At 33.3% G+C, this 26304-nt stretch overlaps 1 protein-coding gene across 3 annotated transcripts in view; it reads right to left on the bottom strand.

Annotated features, from left to right (window-relative positions):
- Positions 1-26304, bottom strand: part of DYNC2H1 (dynein cytoplasmic 2 heavy chain 1) — a 367349-nt gene that overhangs the window by 331743 nt on the left and 9302 nt on the right. For all 3 annotated transcript variants that reach the window (XM_007191229.2, XM_057552950.1, XM_057552951.1), the window contains exons 4-18: positions 22967-23085; positions 21819-21963; positions 20832-21064; positions 18341-18475; positions 18122-18235; positions 17892-18003; positions 17433-17557; positions 16232-16407; positions 14061-14256; positions 10558-10653; positions 5944-6096; positions 5246-5344; positions 4058-4197; positions 3747-3975; positions 2738-2865 (exon numbers count right to left, since the gene is read on the bottom strand). In XM_007191229.2, the coding sequence (XP_007191291.2) occupies positions 2738-2865; positions 3747-3975; positions 4058-4197; positions 5246-5344; positions 5944-6096; positions 10558-10653; positions 14061-14256; positions 16232-16407; positions 17433-17557; positions 17892-18003; positions 18122-18235; positions 18341-18475; positions 20832-21064; positions 21819-21963; positions 22967-23085 (2200 nt within the window). The remainder of the gene's footprint in view (positions 1-2737; positions 2866-3746; positions 3976-4057; positions 4198-5245; positions 5345-5943; positions 6097-10557; positions 10654-14060; positions 14257-16231; positions 16408-17432; positions 17558-17891; positions 18004-18121; positions 18236-18340; positions 18476-20831; positions 21065-21818; positions 21964-22966; positions 23086-26304) is intronic.

Raw genomic sequence — 26304 nt, 5'->3', positions numbered from 1 at the left:
CCTTTTTATATTTTAAAAAATTTATAAAACAAATGTACTATTTTAATAATCAGAAAAAATGCATATATTTTTAAGAACATTAATTCTTTGCATGGTAGTCTGAATACAAATTATAATGTTCTAAACAAACAGAAGTTGAACCAGACTCATTCATCTGAGTAAACCTCATATTTATCTTAAATTATATCAAGTAAAAAAAAAGTCTGGAAATTTTGGTCAAAAAAATTATTTAGAAAGACCCTTTTTAAAACATAGAACCAGGTGATAGTCTTAGAAAGCAAGTTATAAGTGTTAAATACAGTTTCATTATAAAAACACAATTTTCTCTTAAAGTTTTATTTATTTATTCTCAATCACCCACTAACTGGAGAGGTTTAAACTCCAGTTCTTAACCACCAAAACCTAAGAGTCAATTTGTCTTATACATGAAGTTATTTGATTTTTGAAATCCTGACACAAAATGTCTAAATTTCTAACATTTGATATATGAAAATAGATGATTTTGGTAAACCTAAAAAAATTATACCATATTTTACTAATGAATTAATACATAAAGTGATATGATTACAGCAGAGTTGTACACACTGAATCTTGTGGACAAGACTAATGTTCACCTTTCAATTGAAAATATTTTTAATGTGCAATTGAGGCTTCATTCAGCCATAGATAGAATGGGATGGACACAGATGGCCTACCCCAAAAGTATATCCTTACTACAGTATCTGAAATACATCATCAGAATATGGCTTTTCTAATCTTACAGCATATTTCCCAAAAGTACCCATAAAATAATTATCTGTGTGTATATATATGTGTGTATTAGCTTAGATGAATACATGTTAACTTATAAGCAAGAAACAGAAAAATGAAATATGGCATGTAGGACAGGCATTCTTTTTGTTTTGTTTAGCTTTGACAGTGAAGTATAAATAGAAACCCCATTTATAGAAAAGGACAAACAAATAGCAGTAGCAGCAGTAGAGGTCTTGGGCAGTCAGGTGACAGCATAAAGTCAAACAAAAATGGGCTCAAAGAGAGTATCCAGCAGAGAAATCTCATGTTCAAACATTACAAAAACACTGTCTTTTCCTTACTTCAAAGTAACATTAATGGCACTATCATTATCTTAGTCATCCAAGTTCAAACCTTCAAGTCATTCGTCTCTTCTCTATTCCTCATCCCTCATCTTCCTTCAAAAGTAAGACCCCTTAATACCTCATAATATTTCCTCCTCCACATTTTGAATACCAACAACTTGAATCAATTAATTATTACTGGGCTTCTGGATGAAGACAGACGAACCTCTCTTCCTCCAGGATCTCTTGATTCCACCATACAACTCATTATTTCCAGATTAACATTCTTAATGTATAGCTTTGGTACTAACACCCTTCTGTTTAGAAACCTTCAACAACTGATCATTCTAACATGAATAACATCCAAATTCCCTGTTTTAGAATGTAAGACTCTCCCAAATCTGTACTTTATCTACCCCTTTCCAGAAATATCTCCTCTAGTCCCTAATAAAACATTAACTCTAATCAAATTCTCAATTAACCAACTTCTGTTTTCAGTATATAAATCCCTTTCCTGAGAGACTCTGCTTTAACCTCCAATTCTCATTTCTACCCATCAAAATCCTAGTTCAAGTATTTCTATCTTAATGAAGCTTTCCCCTATTTTGCCACAAATGGATGGGATGTCATCATCCTGTAAATCTCTATAGCCTTTAGTCCAGTCTCTAATATGGAATATAGACTATTCTATCTAGTATTAATAACAATTAATAACAACTAGCATTTATTGAGAACTTAACCTATACCATTAATTTATATGCAAATTACTCATTTAATCCTCAAAACACTGAGATAAATAATATAGTTGTAATTACTTTAAAGCTGAGGAAATGGAGGTTCACAGGGTCGAAATGACTGTCAAACTCATGCAGCGAGTAAGAGCCATCTACCTCCAGAGCCCACTCTCTCAACGCCTGCGTGTACTTGACTTAATCATCAAACATACTTGTCTTACTGCACTACGAGAGAGCAAGCAATTTCATCTCAGGAACTCTGTCTTCATCTTTCTACTCCCACAGGACAAGGTTTTGCATATTGTAAATGAGCACCAAATAGTTATTGAAAGAAAGAACAAATGGATTAATAAAAGTGATATTATACTTTATAGGTAATATATATACAATTAAACAAGGCCCTTCCTTCCCAGGGCTTATTGCATAGAATGGTTCCAGTGATATGAATTTCAGAAAGTGAGGGGGATGTTCTGGGTTATGAAATGCCCCTCAGAAGGTCTCCTCCACATTTAGGGCAATACCCAGATGCAGCACTATTTTGTGTGCCTCCCAGGGCATTTTGAAAGGGGGGAGAGCCATACAAAATTGGAGTCAAATGTCCTCCAGTATGCTCTCAGTAGTAGATTCTTACCATTCTTAGACTGTGCCCATGCACATCAAATATTAGATCCTCACACCAGATCTGGAGAGAAGCCTCTTCCCCCAATCTGTCCTATCCAACTAGGTCTCAGCCAGCCAAACCTCTAGAAGAGGTTTTCTTAGTCTCAGCAATTCTCTACTCAGATGATTCTCAAGTGTCATAGCTGAGCTCTAGAGGAGGTAAGACCGATGACTGGACTTCAGTACCACTAAGTGAAGAGTACCCATACTATCCCATGGCAAGAACTGCTATGATACATAAGTACTACTTTAACTTCTGTATTATACCTTGGAAGTCGTTCTACTTCTTTCCCTTTTATTTTCAGTGCTTTAAAATTTTTCTCCCAATCATGTACTGTAGAAAGATGCTTTTCCACTAGAGCTTCCATATCAACTTGCCCAATTACAATCCATTCCTGTATAAATGGAAAACATATTATTAAAAAAATAGAATAAGTTAACATTTAAAAGATTAGAGTCCAACTATTAAAAACAATAAAAAGGGGCAAATGTGAGGTTTCAAGTAAATTTCAGTTTAAGTATGTAAATGTAATCATTATCACATAGCCTAAAGAATGAACAGGAAAAGAAAACAATACATAAAAATATACTGATCATAAAACTTTTTTGAAGAGACTGCAAAAAACTTTTCTTTAGATTCTCTTCTCAAGTTTGACGTGTCAAAGACAGAATCACTTCTGCAAAGCCAAGAGCTACTATAGGCAACAAATCCGAAAGTATCCAGATTCAATTAATTCCAGAAAAATAAAACAGAAGAAGCACTGCAGCGGCAGTTAAGAAACTGGATGAATTCTCAGTCATATGCCTCAGGATCAATCAAATGAGCAATAAATGCAATAGGGGTTTATCTCTGGAGAGTTAATATGATGCACCTTAACAAAAGTAAGAAATTAAATCATCTCAATTTCATTAACGTTGAGGGCTTCCCTCCATGGATTGCTCTCAATCCAAAGAATAAAGAAAAGGATATATTTTCCTGAAAGGAATTCAAAATGACACAACAGAGTCACGTCAAATTCCAAGTTGATACAACATTCAAAAAAAGAAAAGAAACTAGTTTCTCAATCTTCAAATAGAGAGAAAATAATTTAGGATAATGTTTTTCTCATCTATAGCATAAATCTAGATTGTATAAGAATTCTAAACTTTTGCTCTCTGGTTTGCATATTTTTACTTTATGCCACACAAGATAATTTGTTGATTTGTACATTTAATACTAATTCAATTAATCAGATGAATATTACAATAGAAGGATAGAAAATTACATGTTCCATACCTTATGTTGATGTAAAACAGCTGACAATCTCCTAAATAGATCTTCTGCTTTGCTGAAAATAGTCAGAAATCCACTTGCATTTCTATCAATCATAATAGAAAAAATAGATTCATCTCCTGCGTCACCCACTCCCTTAAACTGATTAGGAATGCCGATGAATCTCTTCATTTCTCTATAATATTTAGCTCGAATTTCTTCAAAAGGAGGCTTGAATTGTAATCGTCCTTGTCTGAAAGCAAATAAATAACTTTAACATATAAATTACTGGAAAATTATAGATTGAAAATTAAATTGGGTTTTAAACATCTTACTTGTATGTTAAGTCTATATTTATTTCTGGCAGATTCTCATTAAGTGCTTCTAAGCCCATCTGATACTGATGTTCCAGAGCTTTGTACAGTTGATGATTCCAGTGCTGTTTCCACGCATGCATGTCACTTGCTTGGAATCCCTAATGTGTTAAATTCACATTTTTTATTTAATAATTAGGTGGTAGAATGGGTTTTCATTTAATGCTTTCATATCACATTTGGTAAAATTATAAACAAAAAAACCCTCATCTTAAATATCTTACAACATGTAATTCCTTAATTGCTACTTGCATATATAAAGTCAAATATGAAAATCTCTAATCTTCATGCTTATAAATAGTACACAAAAAGATCAGAAAAATTTTAAAAATCAAGTTAATAGTAAATGCATTTTACATATGGACTTTATGATCCTATTAAAACAATAACAACAACAGGAACAATAGTTTATTTTGTAAATTTCTTAGTCCTTTTTCAAAAATTCCCATCAAGTATAACTCTTCTATTCCCTTCACTCCCTAAATAATCCATTGCACATTTAAAAACATGATAAATTTAAAATACAAGAATGCACAGTATAGTTTACATATTTTTTTGCTTCCACATAACCATAAACATATCAATTCTAATACTTTAATTTTTATTTTTTCTTAAAGTTCTAAGAGCTGAAAAATATATGTAAATGTTTAAGATACTTACCTCATATTCCACTAAGATCCCTTTACCACCTACTAGGTAGACTCTGTGCTAACTACTTTTGTACAGATCATCTCATATCAAAATGCATGTGGAACTGACATTTTACCCAAAAAGAAGAAAAAATTCTGAAACAGAGTTATTTCAATCATTAGGTTTCTGCCTAAACTCAACTTTGTCACAACAGACGTAACAATCACCTAAAAGAAAACTAACAAATGATAGATATTTAAGCACCGCATCAGAGAAACTATTTACAAAGTCTAAATTGAGGGATCTGGCATTCCGTAAGACAAACAGAAACATATTTTTAAATGTAAATGCATTGCTAATTTATGGTCTTTATATATAATTCAGTCAAATTCTAAATTTATGAGGAATTCATTAGTAAAGATTTACAGATAACCTTTATGAACTTTTCATCAATTCATATATTCACATTCTGAAAAGGTCATATTTCAAAGTGTAGACACAAAGTAAAACACACTTTACCTGTGCTTCTACACTTGCTAAGCCAGTCCTTAATTCTTGTAATCCATCTTTCCACCGCTGTTGCTGCCGAAGCAAATCAATGTTCATAAGAACTACCACCTATTAAAAATTAGAACATAATAATTTCAGTAGAAAATCTTGACAGGCACCACCTTACCCAAGTGATAAAGGTTAACTCAACCTATAATAAGACATATCAATACCTAATCAATGTACTGAGAAAGGCAAAATATCACTTCTGTGGTATTCCTACCAAAACTGTATAATCTCAATCTAAAATGAGAAAGCATCATACAAAACCAAATCAAGAGATATTACAAAATAACTGACCAGTACTCATCAAAAGTATCAAGGTCATGAAAAACAAGGTAAGACTGAGGAGTAGGAGACTACAGAGCCTCAACATTTAAATACAAGGTGGGATCCTGGATTGGACACTCAAAAAGAAAAAGGACATCAGTGGAAAAAGTTATAAAATTCAAAACAGTTCATTTCCTAGTTTTGATAAATGTACTATGGTTACATAAGTTGGTGACAATAGGGTAAACTGGGTGAAGGGCAAATGTGAACTCTTTAAACTATTTTTGCAACTTTAAGTCTCAAATTATTTCCAAATAGGAAGTTATTTAAAATTATAACCTAATTACTTTTTAAATAATACTATTCATAGCTTATTAAATTTTATAAATAAAGTATACCTTTTCACAAAATGTAATGTGCCATTTTCTCAGTCTTCTATTTTCAGTGGCAAGTCGTTCAGCAGCATTTTGCAGTTTTTGGATGTAGCCTTCTAATTCTTTAGGATTATCCCAAGTAACTTGTGACTTTCCCCCTCTTCCTGCTTTTGAATTCTAAGGTTCAACAAATGACATTTAGTATTTAACACATTTCTTTTTTTGAAAAGATTCAATATTCTACATCATTAGTCCAATTATCACTAACATTGACCGCCAATAAAAGAGCACACAATAGTTTTTTCCATTTTATAAATGATAAGGCATTCTGCCCAGAATTGAGTAGCCTCATTCCTTCCAAGTTCTCCCTCTTACAACTAAAACACCCTGGACATAACACAACAAACAAGCATAGGAAGACTAAAAGATAGAAATAAGGAGGTGGACAGCCTAGAAACCTTGGGAATTGAGGAACAACACACCTGGGTTTCCTTAATGTCTCCCTCATATCCTGGACAGGATGCTGGAGAAGTCTCCAACCTGGAACCACCCCCAGAGACAGACAAAAAACCTCCAGAAGAAGCCTGTTCCCTTTATCCACAGGACCAGGAAAACAGTGGCCTAATGACAGAAAACCTTTTTAGCAATAACCACCCTACTCCAATTCAACACCAATTGAAACCCATCCCCTTCTTCAGTTTCATTGGGATCAGGAAGTGAGCTGATCTTCCATCCCCTGCTTATGTCAGTGGGGCTTAACAGAGAGCTGAGCCTCTACCCCCATTATGCTGCAACAGAGCAGTGTGAATCAGGCCTCCACATCCTCCAAATCATGTCAATAGAGCTTAGAAGGGAGCTAGGCTTACACTCTACTTGGAGGCAACAAGACACTGCCAATTGGAGTCCCACTTTCGTGGGAAGGTGTCAGTAGGGGAAAAGGGGGCACTAAACTTCAACTCCACTCATCTGAAAAGGAAGCAGTGCAAGTCAGTGTTCCATTTTTGTCAGGATGGTATCTGCAGAGCCCAGCAGAAATTTTAACATATACACTCACCCTGTCCTCAAACTGTACCTCACTGTTTCAGAGAGAAACAACGCATCACTTAGAAAGGAATGCAAATTTGAATGGCAGTGGATTTCTCAGCTGAAACCATGAGGGCCAGGAGGAAGTGGAACAACATTTTAAAGTGCTAAAAGAAAACAACTGTCGGGCTTCCCTGGTGGCGTAGTGGTTAAGAATCTGCCTGCCAATGCAGGGGACCCGTGTTCGATCCCTGCTCCGGGAAGATCCCACATGCCGCGGAGCAACTAAGCCCATACACCACAACTACTGACCCTGCGCTCTAGAGCCCACGAGCCACAACTAATGAAGCCCGTGAGCCTAGAGCCCGTGCTCCGTAACAAGAGAAGCCACCGCAATGAGAAGCTCACGCACTGCAACAAAGAGCAGCCCCCACTCGCCGCAACTAGAAAAAAGCCCATGTGCAGCAAGGAAAACCCAATGCAGCCAAAAATAAATAAATAAAATAAAATAAATAAAATATTAAAAAAATAAAATAAAGTAACTTAGAAACAATTTCTCTAAAAAAAGAAAAAAGAATAGAAAACAACTGTCAACCATGAATTATATATCTGGTGAAAATATCCTTCAGGAATGAGGGAAAATAAAAACATTCTCAAACAAAAACTAAGAGAATTTGTCACTAGCAAACCTACTCTTAAAAGTATGGCTAAAGGAAGTTTTCTCAATAAGAAGGAAATGATTTTTTTTAAAAAGCGTGGAACTTTAGAAAGGATAAAAGAACATTGGGATGTGGAAAATGTAAATAAAAAATAAACTATCCTTCTCATGAGTTTCTTAAATCATATTTGATGATTGAAGCAAACCCCATCTGATGCAGTGTTTTATGTATGTAAAGGATACTAAATATTTAAGACAAATATATAAAAGTGAAGAGGGAAAAGAGACCTAACTACAAGTAAGGTTTCTATACTTCACTTGAACTGGTAAATATTAAGGCATAGCAAGTCTCTGGCATATAGTGACCCTCAATAAACAGCTGATGAATGAATGAAACTAAACAATTATAATAAATTCAATAGAATACTCTGTGAATCAGTTCAAAAGTATTTACTGAATAATTACTACACACTACTTACTGTCGTATTACTAGAGTATAAAAATAAATAAATTAGAGTTCCTGCTCTCCAATATAGAGAGTGGCCAGGGGAGTATTAAGAACATTAGTGTTCCTTCTCCTCCTATCTTAGTTTTTGTCCCCTACTATGTCTCACTTAACATATGCTAAATATAATTATTTACTACTCGCAACCCAATTTCTCAAAATAAGCTTCCTCTTTAGAAATATCAACAGATGTAATTTTGAATACATTTATTAGAGAAGAAAGGGCTCTGAACACTCTGATTTAAAACATTATCTATTAGGTGAAAAGTTTAAAAATAATAAAGTATTATCCCATTTTCAAAAAGTACACTTGTAAATATGCACAGAAAAAAAAGTTTAAAAAGATATATACACTTAAGAATGGCCAACTCTTGGTAGTACAATCATAAAACATTTGTTCTTTTTGTTTACCTATATTTTTGAAACTTTCCAGCATAAACTCATATTGAGCTTTGTCTATAAGAAAAAAATTTTAATAACATCTATAATATGAATTATATAACTTCTAATAAATTTTAAGCCTGAGAACTAGTGTGCATTAAAAAGTTAACTTAGCAGGTCTGACTGCTATCCCTTAAAAGGTCTGCTTAAAAGATTGGCCATTAGCTGGCATCTGAGAACTTGGATTTTGGAAGAGTTCCCACCACTCTAATTTTTAAGAGTGGCTCACTGTACCTAAACAATATGGTTTATGCTGAACACTTGACTGTCTTCTGGGAATCTGGAATTTTGGTACATATTAAGGCAGAAGATACCTACATGACCAGTCCCCAATAAATGCCTGGGCAATGAGTTGCTAATGATCTTTCCTAGTAAAGCAATATTTCACATGTGTTACTTCTTGCTGGAGAAATTAAACATGCCCTGGGTGATTCCGGTGGGAAAGGACTCTTGAAAGCTTGCACCTGGTTTCCCCAGGACTTCACCCCATGTACCTTTCCCTTTGCTGATTTTGCTTTGCATCCTCTCACTGTAATAAATCATAAGTAAATCATCTGTGAGTACAACTATACCCTGAGGCCTATACGTCCTCCTAGTAAATCACAGAACCTGGGGGTGGTCTTGAGAACCATGACACAACTAGCTATCCACTTTAAATGAAAGAAGAATTAATGGGTATATCCCTCTTCTACTTATCTTTTAAAGTATTTCTTGTCTGTGAAGACTAAAAATGTTTATTTCAAAAAGTGAGCAGGGGCTTCCCTGGTGGCACAGTGGTTAAGAATCCGCTTGCCAATGCAGGGGACACGGGTTTGAGCCCTGGTCCAGGAAGATCCCACATGCCACGGAGCATCTAAGCCCGTGCACCACAACTACTGAGCCTGCGCTCTAGAGCCTGCAAGCCACAACTACTGGGGCCCGTGTGCCTAGATCCCGTGCTCCGCAACGGGAGAAGCCACCGCAATGAGAAACCCGCGCACCGCAACAAAGAGCAGCCCCTGCTCGCCACAACTAGAGAAAGCCCGTGCGCAGCAACGGAGACCCAACACAGCCAAAATAAATAAATAAATAAATTTATTAAAAAAAAAAAATGTGAGCAGTCACATACTAACAGTTGAAAAACTAGTGTGGGTTTTCCTAATTTCATATGTGTGGATATTTAAATAAGCATAGATAAAGAGCAAATAAAACTTAAATTATAAAATCAGGAGATGATGGAAAAGCACTAAAGAGTCTTGTATATAAGGACCTCGCACTTCAGTGAATAAGTAAATATAATAGCATACAAGTTTGTATACAGTAAGTCCCCTACATATGAACAAGTTCCATTCCGAGAGCACGTTCGTAAGTCCAATTTGTTTGCAAATCCAACAAAGTTAGCCTAGGTACCCAACTAACACAATCGGCTATATTGTACTGTACTGTAATAGGTTTTTAATACTTTTCACACAAATAATACATAAAAAACAAACAGACACAAAAAATTAAAACATTTTTAATCTTAGCAGTACAGTACCTTGAAAAGTACAGTAGTACAGTACAACAGCTGGCATAAAGGGGTTGGCATCAAGTGAACAGGCAAGAAGAGTTACTGACTGGAGGAGGGAGAATGGGTGGAAGATGGTACAGCTGAAGGATCGTCAGCAACAGGAGCCAGAAGGCAAGCTGCAGTTTCACTCATGCCTGATGTTGATGGAATGCACCTTCACATCTTTGAAAGTTCGCAACTTGAAGGTTCATAGGTAGGGGACTTACTGTACTATATATATATAAATATATATATATAAATTCAATTGATCAAAATCAGCACAAAAATATGTGAAACATTATAACTGTTTAAATCTATAGTTGTAAAAAATGTTACTTGTTAAGACTGAAGGAAGTCACTGGGGAGCAAAATAAAGCCTTAGATCAATGGCTGTGTTAAGCTGAAGGGTATACGAAAAAACTAAGAAATAAGAAACACTTCACATGTAAAATCTAATTATAATAGCATAAAAAGTCCATTTACCTTAATTATCTGTTCAAACGCTAAGGCAGATTGTAACATCATTGGTCTCTGACTTTGAATCATTTGTTGATCGATAGAATTGTAAAAATGTGCCACCTACAAAGTAAAATTCCAATTAGGAACGATTAATAATAAATAGCAACTTAATTTAAAATTTTTCATTTTTAATTATTTGAATGGAAATATTAACTCTTCTCAATTATAAAATTTAGCAAAAAATTAGTTTTTCATCTCCAATAGAGCACTTACGCATGTATTAACGTACAAGAGCAGCAAGTGTAAGTATGTGCTGAGTTCATATAATCTACCAAGTCATGTTCTGGTGGGTGATTAAACAAAGACTATAAAACCTAGTCTCTGGAATCAAGAAGTTCACAGTCTCATAGGGAACACAGAGGAAACCAGTAAAGCATGTTAAAGTGCTAAAAAACTGAACTTATTCTTGTAACTCTAAGAACCTGTTCCTTCGTCAGTATATAACACAATGATTTATCCATTTCTCAGACCAAAAAAAATCTTTGAGTTGTCCTTAACTCTTCTCTCACATCCCACACCAGTAGAAGTCTATTGACTATACCTTCAAAACATATATTGAATTCAACCACTTCATCCACCTCCATCAATCCCACCCCAATTCAAGCACCCTCATCTCCTGGCAAGACCAGTGCAACAGTATCTGAACTGGTCTGTTTCCAACTGTGGCCCTATGGTCTATTCAAAGCATTCAAAGTAGCCAGAATAGTCTTTTCTTAAACATAAATCATATCATACCTTTAGCCTATTCAAAACTTTCAAATGATTCCCCAAAATATTTGAGAATAAAATGTAAAATCCTAAAATTCTTACCTGAAACCTTCCAATGGTTTCCCAACACACTTAAGAATGAAATCCAAATCTAAAATCCTTACCTTGGCACATTATACATAAACTGGTCTTTAGCCCCACACAAACCCCTCCCTAATTGCACTGCAGTGAAATTGGCCTCCTTGCTGTTTCCCTAACTCTAGAGTCTTCCCTAAGAAACTCTGAAAGTCATTCATTCCCTCTGCCTGCAACAGTCTTCCTCCAGATATCTGCATGGTTCTTTCGCTCATTTTGCCATGTCTCTTCTCAAATATTACATTTTCATTAAGGTCTCCCCTGGCCATTCTGTATAAAATAGCAGCATTTATCACAGTCCTATTACTGTTTTCTTTTTCTTCAAATATGTGCTTATCACTACCTAACACTGTATTATTCATGCATTTGCTATCTATGTCCCGTAATAGTGTCACTCAGTAAACATTTGTTGAATTAATCAATGAATCAAAAAATAGGGATACCTACAAGGTACCATGGTGGACAAAAGAGGACAATGCCAGCTCTGTCAGGGAAAAAGGACAGGTTCAGGGAAGAAGACCAAGCGGACACCATGGAGTGAGTTTAATTAAGGACTTTAAGAAGACTGTCTTAATTTTTGTACCCTTAGCATGTCAAAACTTCTTGGCACAGAGTAGGTGCTTAAAAAATGTTTCTTAACTAATTTTATAGCAAGTCACGTCTTTCCACTAGTATGCATAAAAATATACTTTATTTCGTGGGGAATAACCACTCTATTTGTTCTGTGCCATAATAGTAGTCCCAGAAAAAGCCCCATCAGGAAAACTAGAAGCAAAATAATATATAAAATTACAGCAATCTGGCCATACTGTTTTCTATCCAATATCCTACTTCATACCCCCCACTCTAGCTAAATGTGTGCTCATAAGTAAAGGTATACACAATAGATTCTCCCAGTTGATCTTTCAGGGGTAAATATAAATACTATATGACCATTCAAACATCTTTTGAGCTTTTATTTTGTTAGACTAAATACTTAGGATAGAGAAGTCAGCAAGCCTCTCTGCTTTGGAATATATAGTCCCTCTATCTGAAATGATCACTCACACTACCTTGTGCTCTTGAGAAAACATAGGTATACTCTTTCAAACTCACATTAAACATCATTCCTCTGTAAAGATTTATCTGATACCATCTCTACCCTACCCAGGAAAATAATTGAAAATTCCCACCTCTATGCTTTCACAGGACTTTCTGAACATCTACCTATAATACAGTATTCATTAAACACTGTGTCTACTTGTTCACTATCTGTCATCACTATATGAATTATAATGGAATAAATATGGGCTTTGGAGTCAGGGAGACTTGGTATTAAATCCTAACTTCATAACTTACTAGCTGTGTAGTACTGGGAAAACTATGTTACAAATCTGATCCCCAATTAGATCAGTGAAAAATGCGGGTGGGGGTAATTGAAATAACATAAATACAGTATCTACCAGAAGCCCTGATATTTAATGAGAACTCAATGTTTAGTTCGCTTTCTCCCATTAGACCAGTGGTTCTCAACCATGGCTGATTTGCACCCAAGGGGACATTTGGCAATGTCTGGAGATATTTTTGATTGTCAGGACTAGGTAGGTGCTACTGGCCAGGGATGCTGCTAAACATCCTACAATGCACAGGACACCCCCCACAAAAAAGAAGTGGTCCAAAAGTACCACGGCTGAGAAACCCTGTACCAGAGTGTGACAGTAATATATTCATTTTTATATCCTCACTACACTGTGCCTGGCAGTACAAGTGCTCAAAGAACCTTTGTTGGATGAAAGAGTGAGAAACCAAATACACACAAGATACTGTTCCTGCCCTCTAAGATCTATTAATCAAATGAGAGAAAAAATATAAAACTCCAATACTACATAAAAGTGTTCTAAGAGTGATTTGGACACTGCACACAAAATAAGAAACAATCAATTAAAAGAAGACACAACAATTAAAGTGACTTTTGAGTTGGGAATTAAAGGATAACTTGAAGTTCTTCAATCAGAGGGAACAGGTATCAGTGCATAATGACAAGTTCAGAGAAGAGCCAAGTTTCATATTACTAAAGCACAGGGTGCAACATGAGAGGGAAGAGTATAGGGAGTGAAGGCCACAATCAGTAAGGTCAGCTAGGGTATGATTAAGAAGGGTCTTGTATACATGCTAAGGAGAGAGACAATGAGGTAATAATAGTTGGTTTTAAACAGGTAAATGATTTGATGGCAGTGTGCTTCAGGTAGACCAAGGAAATGACCAAAAACAAAGACCAGTCCATCAGCTCGGTAATTTTCTAAGAATCTGCCCCTAGAAGGCAGACAAAGGACCCTTAATTAGAAAGCCCTTTAAGATCCATGCTAGTAACATAAAAGAAGAAAAAAAGAGAAAATAATATTCTATTTTTCTAAATGCTTATAGAATGAAAAGCAGTAACAGTAATACCTCAAATTAATAAAAGTCCCATATGGGGATTACAAAGCAAATTTTGTAATGCAGTCATTTAGCAAACTGTAACTTCACAAGACTTAATGGTGCTATTCTATTAGCCTAACAAAATCAAAAAAAGAAAGCAAAGCCCTTAAAATACTCTAATGTAATGAACTCAGAATAGCCATGTTTTCAAAAATATCATTTCTTACTTGTTTCAGAATAATTGCTTGCTTGCAGAATTTCTGTGCAATGTTTGCAACTTGCTGTATTTTGGCAGGAATAACAAAGCCAAGTGCAGAAAGCTGACGAACTTCTCTCAGAAGAATCACCAACCGATCTGAATAATGCACTTTTAATGATCCATCATTAGGATCCAACTCCATAATTTGACTATTAGCCTCAATACTACAATACAAAATAAATAACTTTTTAAATTTCATGTTCTCACTCTTTTGACTGATGAAAAACATAATTTTATACTTACAGAAAAGTTGTAAAAACTATTAACTCAAAGTAAAAATAAGATTTTAATTATAGTTTTCAAGTTATATTTTTTTCACACAGTATTTCACAATTCAGATCTTGATAACAAACTACAATATCCAAAATATACCATCGTATCAATATTTCAACCAAGCAGCTTTTGAAGTCAGAAAAATCAATATCTTAACCTTCAGCTAAGACTCAAAATAGACATCAAATCCATCATAAAGAGAAAAGGTTTTTATTCATTTTCTAAAAATGTATCTTAGATTTTTAGTCAGCCTCCTTGGTTCTTTAAGACTCTCATTAAAGGATCAATAATAAATAACATCAAAATACTAGGAGTAGAGATATTCAAATGTTTCATTCTTCTACTCTTCATTTCACTATGTAAAGACTGTCTTTTCTTTGTGTTTCTTCTAAAAGCCAAAATAGCAAATTTTACATTGGGGCACTCAAGTCTCCACGGACTGTGAAAATGCTGAGGGAAATTAAAAGCATTATGTTTTCATGACCCTTCTTTCAGGATCATGTTTATATAATGCTTTCTTTCAAATCACTTTCAAAATTAGGAGACCTTGCAGGTCTTAGAAAGTAAGTTACTGAAAAGCAAAGAACAAATCTATTCAGCCTACTTAATAACGCATAAAACAAAGCATAATAAAAAGCAGATACTTTAAAATGTCTTAAAATAATAATTTAGCCCAAACTGTCCTATAAGAACATAAAGCCTATCAGAAAATTGTAACAGTGACACTTTTTGCCTTTATTTGAAACCAGTATTCAAAATTAGTTTCTACCTACCAGCATATCCTGAAATATGTTCCAAAACACACTTGATTCTATGCGACAATGATGGGTTTTACCCAAAAAAAAGTGAGAGTCAGAAGTTTCATCACCAAATGAGAAAAAAATAGGTTGAATAAAGTTAAACAGGCTTTTTTACTGCAGATCTCAGTCCTTTTGGTACTCCGTCTTACACAGTGGATCTCCACCAGAGCCGTAGTGATAAACGTGCAAATTCTCCAAAATTAATTGACTAAAGAACTCTTTACTTTTTTTTGGGGGTGGGGGGGGATCATCTCTAATATTTTAGGCTCAGGGTAGAAAGGGAAAGAGTTAAATGACATAAAGTTATAATCATTATGCTTTATCACCTTTGGTTCTTTCATTCTTCTTCCAAAACCAAAATGCAAGATAAAAGAAAAAAAATTATTCATTCAGTTTAGGAAGCTACCACTTTGGGCCTAATTATTCATTGCAGCAGTATAGGAAAACAAACAGAATTTCATATTATGGCCAAAGTTACTTTTAAAAAGTAACAAGTTTCTAAAACTACAGACAATAATATAATGGGGAAAGTTGACCTGAACAAATAAACAATGGTTTTTCTAGGCCATCCATTTTAAATACCCATTGGAATAATTAGGTTAACCTATTAAATTACATTCAATATAGCTTAATAAATATTTACCAAATCCTTATTATGTTGGACAACATGAAGAAATATTCTTCATCTCAAGGAGCTTAAAAATAACAAAATTTTAGTTTACAATATGTATGGGGGGTATATAATATTAACGTAAAAAGGTAGGAAAACATACGTATACCAGTAACAAAAAACCATGGGAGCATGAAAACCTAATTCCAAAATAAGAATCTGCAGTTCTGGGGAATAGATATGAGAAGCAAAAGGAAGGCAGTCAAAGTTTCCAACCTTAATGACTTAAAAGTTGATCATCAAAACCTAAACAAAAAAAACAATTCTAAAAGCAGCAGCAAGTTTGGAGAAAGGAGAGAGGAGTAGAGATGATTAATTACATCTTGTCATTTGGATTAATAACACAAGAAAAAAGATTCTTGTGTAGATTTCACTGTTTAGTATACTTATACTTACCACAAACCGGATTTGGAATCAGACAAGCCAGACTGAATATCCCTGGACCAATCATCAAATTGTTCTTGTTCATATAGTTTAAACTGGTCTAAGAGATCTTCAGCACTTCGATGGAAAGATCGAAATCCTGACAAGTCAGATAAAAGAGCCTCTGCAATCTTGATAGTATCATCCACCTTAAAAAGCCAAATTACAAGAATATTTATTATTTAAATTCTAACAAAATTAGCATAAAATCAGCTCTCTTCTCTGTTCTGTGATTCAGAAATTATCTTCCCATTCATCTGTAAACAGTAAAATAGAAGATTTGCCAGTGAATTTAAGAATATCAACCCCTACTTTGCTTCTGAACTATACCTCAGAATAGCAAAACACAGAAGATAACACATACAAGGCATAATTTGAAGGGTACAATAAGGGAGATTCAGGTGAAACTCCAAGAATTCAGCAATACTCCTAAATATGTTATGCAATAATTTGAGCCCTTTATTAAATGCTGTGGTTAAGAGCTCAAACAATAATTAGGCCAATTTGGATGCCAATTAAAGAAGAGAAATGCCTTTCCTCCACAAGTATACAAAGAACATTGTCGCAACTTGGAAAGCTGACTAACAAAGTTAGGCAGAATAGTACAGAAAAAACATCAAAATATAAACTTGAATAAATAGAACTCTCAAATATGCTAGCCTTTATAACACTCTATATTTGCTTGCTCTTAATCATACATTAAAACCAATTAATATTTATTACATGAGTCGAATGCAAGGTATTGTACCACATACTAATTAGTAAGCACATAAGATTCTTAGATCAACTTTGATAATATTAAAATAATAGTCTTTTAATTCTGTAAATTGCTGCCACTACCTTAGGCAATACCATAATTACTTTTCACCATTCCTTTAACTTCCTTTCAACGTAGGATGATTTATTTACATAAACATACTTGCAGATAGACTTTGTACGTACCAAAATTCTACAAAGATACACTTCAAAGAATTTAAAAATCCTTTGAAAATTATATATTTTTCATACTTTTCACTTTTTCAGAGTTCTACATTTCCACATGAAAATTAGATGAAAATGCCAAGGAAAACAGAGAATGTTTTCTTAATGTTTTCACTATAGTTCTAGAGTGCCTTCTACATTAATTTAGCACATTTTACAATTAGTATTCTTCAACATTTATTAAAACTAATACCTTCAGTTCCAACTGACGAACCCAAACTATATTATTGACAACTTCTGAAAGGTTTTTGCCAGAAAGTGGTCCAGATGCGTCACCAGGAATTCCACGGCATCGGTTTTCAAAATCTAATCGAAAGTCTATAAAATTTAAATCAAATAAATGATTACACACATCCAGCAAAGATTTCCTAAATGCCTTCCATGTACCAAACACTATGCCAAATACTGTGAATAGAAAAATAGTAACAGTTGGTCCTTTACTTTCAGGGACCTCACCACACATCAAGTGAGAGAGAAAATAACCAGTTAATTCAAGAAATCTGTCATTTATTACAGAAATAGTAAATTAATCTTCAACATACAGATGTCATAAAATATAATATCTTAATCCTAAGTGGTATACAACAAAGGAAAAAGTAATCTACAAAAATACTTTTTCAAGCAAACACTATAATGTCTGATAAACTTTTACCTTTAACTGAGTCCATAAGTCTTGCCAGTAAAGTTTCTCTTTCTAGCATCAATTCTTTGCTTATGGTTGGACGCTTCACCAACTCTTTATATTTCAGAAATGCTTGAAGAAGCTAATATGAAACAAATAAGTATATGTTCATCCCAAGTGAATCAACTAGGTAAAAACATGAGTATCTCCTCAAGCAGCTTAAGGGAAATATTAAAAAGTTAAATATTTCAATATTTTACCTGCTGTGGACTATCCTGAATTTCTGAAATATAATTTTTTAATTTTCCTGCTATTTTTTGTTCCACAGGTGCAATAATTTTTTCATATTGAGACACTGCAGCTTTCCATAAAGGCTAAACAAATTAACAATATTGTTAGACTTTAATATTTTTTAAATCGGCCTTTAAAAAGAACAACACAAACAGGAAATTATATAGACAAACACATATATATTCAACCTCAGTATATGGATTATACTGCACAGGATTCAGGCCAGTAAAAGGTTCAAATACTCGAGCCAGGCATATGATTTTCTCATCACTTGCAGGTGAAAAATAGAGAAGTTTCTCATGAATTGTTCTAAGAGCCAAGACCTAAAACATAAAATATTAAAACAACAAATTTATTTAAATCAATACATCAGCACAAATAGTCTAAAATCTAAAGATATTGGGCAAGAATTTCTTTAACCTAGGTTCTCTGAAATGAACAATAAATCTGAACTGTAATCTTGGTAATTACTACTCATCAATAATCAAAGTGATACTCAAAGACATACCATATCATCACACTACTATCAATCAGTGTGCTCAAATCTAGTTAACATATATAAAATCTAAATATTTTTAAACTATGTTTAAAGCTCATTTAGGTAAAGTTTTAGAGTCTCTCCTCCTTACTATAGTAAAAACTTCTGATTTCCATTATTCTGCCTTAAATTGCACTTCTAATAATGAAACAATATGTTAACAACTCCATTATGTATAATCTATGAACAGCTGGAAAACAATTTATTTCATTTTGTATTTAAAATTTCTACCAACCATCAAAAAGGTAATCAAAAAGGCTAAGTAAAAATGCTATAATCTTCCATTTGAGTTGAAAATATCAGAACAAACTCATGATTTATTTTTCTCTTGATAAAAACAAAAGTACCATTTAACAATGCTGTCTACTGAGACAGCCTAAAAGCACTGATAATTAAATAACATTTACCACTTCTTCAACCAGATTGTTGTTGTTAAATACCATTTTCCACTAATAAGAACCAGGATCTTTGGAGAAATGCCTAATTCCAGGTATGAAACAGAAAATGTAGATGGGCCAGTACATTTTGAGGGGCCAGAATGTAAGGAAGTTATAAAAGAAATACTGGATTCATGTCAAAAATGACACAGAGCCAATGTGAAGGGGTACTCACTGTCCAAAGATGGGACAATTTGAATATAGTAATAATAACTACGATAAAAAATAAATAAATAACTACGATAAAAACTACAATGGGTTGAAACTCATAAAATATAAAAAATCATAGGTTCATACTGATACTATTTAAAAAACATTTCATTGCTTGCCTATGGAACTTACTGATACTAACTTATTGTTCATCGTACTAAAAATGATAAATAAAAACTAATTGTCTATACTACCATTCCTATACAAACCATATTTCAGGGTCACTAAAAAACTGATGAAGACATGTTCTTCCAACATCACTAATAAATGCACAAAGAACAACAGAATTAAAAAATCATCATTTTCCAACTCCTCATGATAAATCATTCAGAAAAAGCTGATGAAGAGTATTATAACAGATGGATCAGGCTAATCATACATGAACCCACAGATCAAACTTAACTCATGAAAGTGGGAAAACCAGACATTACCTGCCTCCTCTAATGTATAAGAACTATATAGTACTGCTTACGAAGCAACCTGGTTCAAGTAAACCAACATTTAGTAACTAAAAAAATTTCTGAGACAATCAGGAAACTTGAATATTGATTAGATACATAATGATATTACAAAATTATTGTCATTTTGTTGGGGGTGATATTGGTATTATGATTATGATTTAAGGGTAAAAGTATACGATTTCTTGGATTGGCTTTAAAAATACTCCAGCAAAAAAACAGAAAGCAGGGGAGACAAAGATGGAACAGGAACTGAACATTGTCAGTGGCTGCTGAAACTGAGTGATGGATACACTGACATCCACTGTACTATGTTACTTTTGTGTATGTTTGAAATTTCTCATAATGAAAAGGTTTAAAAACACAACAACAGGAATTCCCTGTTGGTCCAGTGGTTAGGACTCAGCGCTTTCACTGCCTGGGCCTAGGTTCAGTCCCTGGTCTGGGAACTAAGATACCCCCAACTGCACAGCATGGCCAAAAAAAAAAAAAAAAAAATTACAAGAACAATGGTTCCCTTAAGCCCAAAGGGAAAAAGTCACTTTGCAATCTTCACATATTCTCATTTTGCCTGCCCCTTCAAGCTAAACATCTAAGTTCTATACTGAAACTCATAACTTATATAAATTAAGCAGCTGTTTCAAATATTTCCACTGAGTACTCCCTGAAAAGCTGTCTCCGCTTGTAAAAATTTCAATAGCCAAGAGAAAGTCTGAGAGCTTCCATACCTAGACAACTGGGTTGACTGTCTTTTTATAACAAAGAACAAAATAAAAGTTCACAACTTACAAACTGAATAGCCACAAACCAAAAAAAAGAAAGGAAGCGGAAACCAGCACTTAGTACCCACTGGGCACCTGGTACTGTACCACACAACTTCACAAGTCATCTCATATGAACTTTACCTCTTATTCTCTCCCAAAAGTTTAAACAAGTTCTATCAGATGTGTAGTTCTTATTAATTATAAAACGCATTCTCAAACAAGTGAGGACCTACTTCACACTTAAAAACAAAGATCCAAATAATCAAATATACCTCTTCAAGGCGCTTGCCAAGTTTGTCAAGTGTTTCAGGAAAATATTTTTCATTTTTCCACAGATGAGGTACATAGCGCTGCCACACCTGACCTGTTAGATGACTACAGGCAGTCACCCACTGTTCACATATTGAAATCCCAGCTTTCATATTTTCCTTCACAAGATAATAAGGATCTTCCCATAGGTTCAAAGTTCCCAACTTTTTCTGAACAAATCTTCCAAAGGAGCCACCTAATAAAACGTAAAACAAACTTTTTAATGAACATATCTTTTTACCAAATAATTATGAAATATATGCTTTTTACAAAATTAAAATAATACACAAATTAGCAAACCAAGGATCTATGAAATACCACATCCACACCTTTAGACGGGCACTGTTAATAACAAATATTTTTTAAAAACACACATGCACACACATATTTGTATTTCTGCATCTTTCAATATATCACGCATATCTTTGAAGTATAGAAATATATACACAGTTTTTAAAGGCTGCAGAGCCCACAGTATGGATATAGCATTACATGACCAATTCTCAATTGCTATTTGTTTCTACTCTCATTTTACAAACAATGCTGTAATAAATATCCTTTTATATACACATTTACATACTTGTTTAACATTTTCTTAGGATAACAATGAGAAAGGTATATTCTGGGTAAAAAAGTATATGTATTTTTAATGTCGACAGATAACCCAACATATATTAAACTTTCCAGTTCATTACAAAATAAAGTCTAAATTAATACACAGATAGGGACGAAAAATCTACGTTAATTTAGTTATATTATAGTCAAAGAATCTGATAGTATGATTTAAATTAACCAATTATTTACAAATATCTACTTAAATAATCCTATATGATTTGCTCTAAGAGTTACTTTAAGCAACAATTATTGTATTAAGGAACATTTTAGGAAAAAACAGAAAACAAAATAAGTCAGGCTTCCAAAATTGCAAAAGTTTATTTCTTTACTAGTACCTATAATATCTAAGAGATGTAACATTCGTGACTCAGGATAATGATCATGTTCTGTCTGTCTCCACACATCATCTACAACATCCCGAGTTGTCTCCACCAAGTCAACCACTTCCAGTAAGGACAGACCATCCAAGTTATAAAACTCCTAAAACCAAAATGCATTCATTTTTAAACATAATCATATTTGTACCTTGGGCAGTATAGTCAAAATGTTCTCAGACTTTTTCAAATGCTAACATCTCTAATATCTGCCATATTATTTTCTCCTCTTCTTCTCTCAGATGATATATTACTTCTTTAAGCAAATACCCTATAAGTTCCTTCACAAACATAAATTTCATGAAAGCCAGAAGGAAAAATAAGAATTGCATAAACTCTATAAATTTATTTTTACCCTTGGCCTAATTTCCTTTAAATTCAGGACATTTGTTTTATTTACCTAATAGAAGTGGCCTTAACACCATATGTACACTACCCATTTCACCTCATATATCTTTATTGATTCATTTCCTGGGTTGCACAATGTTACCAATAATACAAACATAGTACATGGTATATCACTGCTAGGAAAAAAAGTTTTAAACCATTTCAAACACTTCATTCAAATGATATTAATGTAATAATATCGGGAATGAATAAAAAATTACTAAATATTTATTTTGAAAATATTTGAAAAGAATAGATTTTGTAAAAAACACTCAAAATGGTCACTTATTTAACCTCCCCACAGATACACCAAGGAATAATCAATCTAATAAGTATCAAACTAAGACTTTTTATATTTCAGATTCCTCCAAAATGCTAATTTGAATAAAGTAAACAATTTTTCCAAAGAATATATTACCGCCGCAGGATAAACCTCTGTTAGTATTAGGTTTCTGTTTTTTTCCTATCTACCTGCAGGAAAGTAATTATGTTTTTGAGAAAAATATTTTCTAGAGATTAGAATTTAACTTTTTTAAAAGTTTGGACTTCTAAGTTGCACTCAGGTTAAATACATATCTTAAGTAAACCCTGCTACATCTGAAGAATATATTTTGTCCAGAACCATCAAGTAATGATTTTAAAACAGAGATAAATCTAGTAAAAATTGAATGCTAAGGTACTTCTATCAAAACCTGATATATAACTATGTATGAATCACGTACTCTTGCAATTGTTTCAAATAATTCTTTAAAATAACTGGCTCTTTCTTTACTAATCTGTTTACTTCCACGATGAGCTTGTTCTATCCAAAACTGGAACTCATCACTTGGTGTAAGAATACCTGAAAAGCGAGACGGAAAAATGAGAAATATCAACTGTTATCATGCTGATCATTTTGAAATGTAAAGAAATATTGAAACACTATATTGTGCACCAGGAACTAACATAGTTTTGTAAGTCAATTACACTTCAAAATCTCACAAACAAACTCATAGAAAAAGAGATCAGATTGCTGGTTAACAGAGGTGGGGGTGGGGAGAGGGGGAATTGGATGAAGGTGCTCAAAAGGAACAAACTACTAGTTATAAGATAAATGAGTACTAAAGATATAATGTACAACATGATAAATATAATTAATACTGCTTTGTTATATATGAAAGTTCTTAAGAGAATAAATGCTGAGATTTCTCCTCATAAGGAAAAAATTTTTGTTTCATTTCTTTAATTTTGTATCTATATGACATAATAGATGTTCACTAAACTTACTGTGAATATCATTTCATGATGTATATAAGTCGAATCATTATACTGTACACTTTAAACTTACACAGTGCTGTATGTCAATTATCTCAATAAAACTAGAAGAAAGAAAGAAAGGAAGGAAGGAAGGAAGGAAGGAAGGAAGAAAAGAATAGAATCATTTGAAAATGAAAAGCCAGCAAGACACTGGTTTCATTTGCTGATTTTGCACATTTCTGTATTCTTAAGGATGCACAGAAAATAATTTTTACAATTTCTATGAACAAAAACAAACTACAAAAACAACCCCAAAACAATTAACAAAATGGCAATCAGTACACACTTATCAATAATTACTTTAAATTGGCTGAATGGATACAAAAACAAAACCCATATATATGTTGGCTGCTAGAGACCTGCTTCAGATCTAAAGCCACACACAGACTGAAAGGGGATGGGAAAATGTATTCCATGCAAATGGAAATCAAAAAGCAATACTTATGTCAGATAAAAAAAGACTTTAAAGACTGTCACACATGATTTTGTGGTACAAACTTTCTGTACGGTTTTTCTTATAGTCCAATTAATTACTAAAAAGCGTCCCTACAAGGATAAATAAAAACACTGCAAAAGGAATACTTAATGTCTTTTAACTTTTTATTTTTAAAAAATATTAAAACATTGATTTTAACTCTTATTTATGTGGAAAATTATCTGTATAAGAAAATCTAAGTTGGAATAAAGAAAATTTGCCTAATTACAGTCAAAAAAGAAAAAAAGACTTTCAGAAATAATGAAGAAGGACATTACATACTGATCAAGGGATCAATCTAAGAAGATATAACACGATGTAAGTATATATCCACCCAACATAGGAGCACCTAATACATAAAGCAAATATTAATAGACATAAAGGGAGAAACTGACAGTAATAAATTCATAGTAGAGAACTTTAACATCCCACTTACATCAATGGACAGATCATCCAGACAGAAAATCAATAAGGAAACAATGGCCTTAAACAATACATTAGACAAAATAAACTTAATATATATATATATATAGAACATTCCATCCACAAGCAGCAGAATATACATTTATTTCAAATGCACATGGTACATTCTCCAGGACAGATCACATGCTAGGCCACAAAAATAAGATGCAGCAAATTTAAAGAAAACTGAAATCATATCAAGCATCTTTCCTGACCACAATGCTCTGAGACTGGAAATCAACCAGAAGGAAAAAACTGCAAAAAAACACAAATATGCAGAGACTAAATAACATGCTACAAACAATCAATAGTTCACAGAGGAAAAATCAAAAAATACCTGAAGAAAAATGAAAATAAAAACACAACAATCTAAAATCTACATGATGCAGCAGAAGCAGTTCTAAGAGGCAAGTTTATAGCAATACAAGCCTATTCAAGAAATAAGAAAAATCTCAAAAAAACAACTTAACCTTACACCTAAAGGAACTAGAAAAAAGAAGAACAAGCAAAACCAAAAGTTAGCAGAAAGAAAGAAATCATAAAGATCAGAGCAGAAATAAATGAAACAGAGACTTAAAAAAAAAATAGAAAAGATTAATGAAACTAAGAGCTGGTTCTTTGAAAAATTAAACGTCACCAACAAACTTTGCCACGCTCATCAAGAAAAAAAGAGAGAGGGCCCAAATCAATAAACTCAGAAATGAAAAAAGAAGTTACAACTGACACCACAGATATAGAAAGGATCATAAGATATTATTAAGAACAATTATACACCAATAAAATGAACAACCTAGAAGAAAAGGACAAATCCCTAGAAATGTACAGTTTCCCAAGACTGAACAAGGAAGAAGTAGAAAATATGAGTAGACCAATTACCAGTAATGAAATTGAATCATTTCATTACTGGTAATTGTAAAACATAACTCCAAAAAACAAAAGTCCAGAACTAGAGGGCTTCACATCACATGGTTTGGTGAATTCTACCAAATATGTATAGAAGGGTTAACGCCTATCATACTCAAATTATTCCCAAAAACTGCAGAGGAAGATATGCTTCCATACTCATTTTCCAAAGCCAGCATCTCCCTAAAATCAGAACCAGACAAAGATATCACAAAAAAAGAAAAAAAAAGAAAATTACAGGCCAATATCAGTGATGAATATAGATGCAAAATTCCTCAACAAAATATTAGCAAACCAAATTCAACAATACATTAAAAGGTCCATATACCACAATCAAGTGGGTTTTATTCCAGGGATGCAAGGATGATTCAAATCCAAAAATCAATCAACGTGATATACCACGTTAACAAATTGAAGAATAAAAATCATATGACCATCTCAATAGATACAGAAAAAATTTGACAAAAGTCAGCATCCATTTATGATTAAAAACTCTCAACAACAAAGTGGATATAGAGGGAACACACCTCAACATAATCAATAACATATATGATAAGCCCACAGCTAACATCATACTCAACAGTGAAAAGCTGAAAGCATCTCCTCTAACATCAGGAACAAGACAAGGATGGCCATTCTCACCACTTTTATTCAACACAGTATTAGAGGTCCTAGCCATAGCAATCAGACAAAAAAATAAAATAAAAGGAATCCAAATTGGAAAGGAAGAAGCAAAACTGTCACTGTTTGCAGGTGACATGATACTATACATAGAAAATCCTCAAGATGCCACAAAAAAACTATTAGAGCTCATCAATGAATTTGGTAAAATTTCAGGATACAAAATTAATACACAGAAATCTGTTGTATTTCTATACACTAACAACAAACTATCAGAAAGAGAAATTTAAAAAACAATCCCAT

This window comes from Balaenoptera acutorostrata, chromosome 9 (assembly GCF_949987535.1).
Source record: "Balaenoptera acutorostrata chromosome 9, mBalAcu1.1, whole genome shotgun sequence".
Taxonomy (NCBI): Eukaryota; Metazoa; Chordata; class Mammalia; order Artiodactyla; family Balaenopteridae; genus Balaenoptera; species Balaenoptera acutorostrata.
The sequence above is the reverse complement of the archived record's forward strand: the minus strand, read 5'-3'. Positions and strand labels throughout refer to the sequence as shown.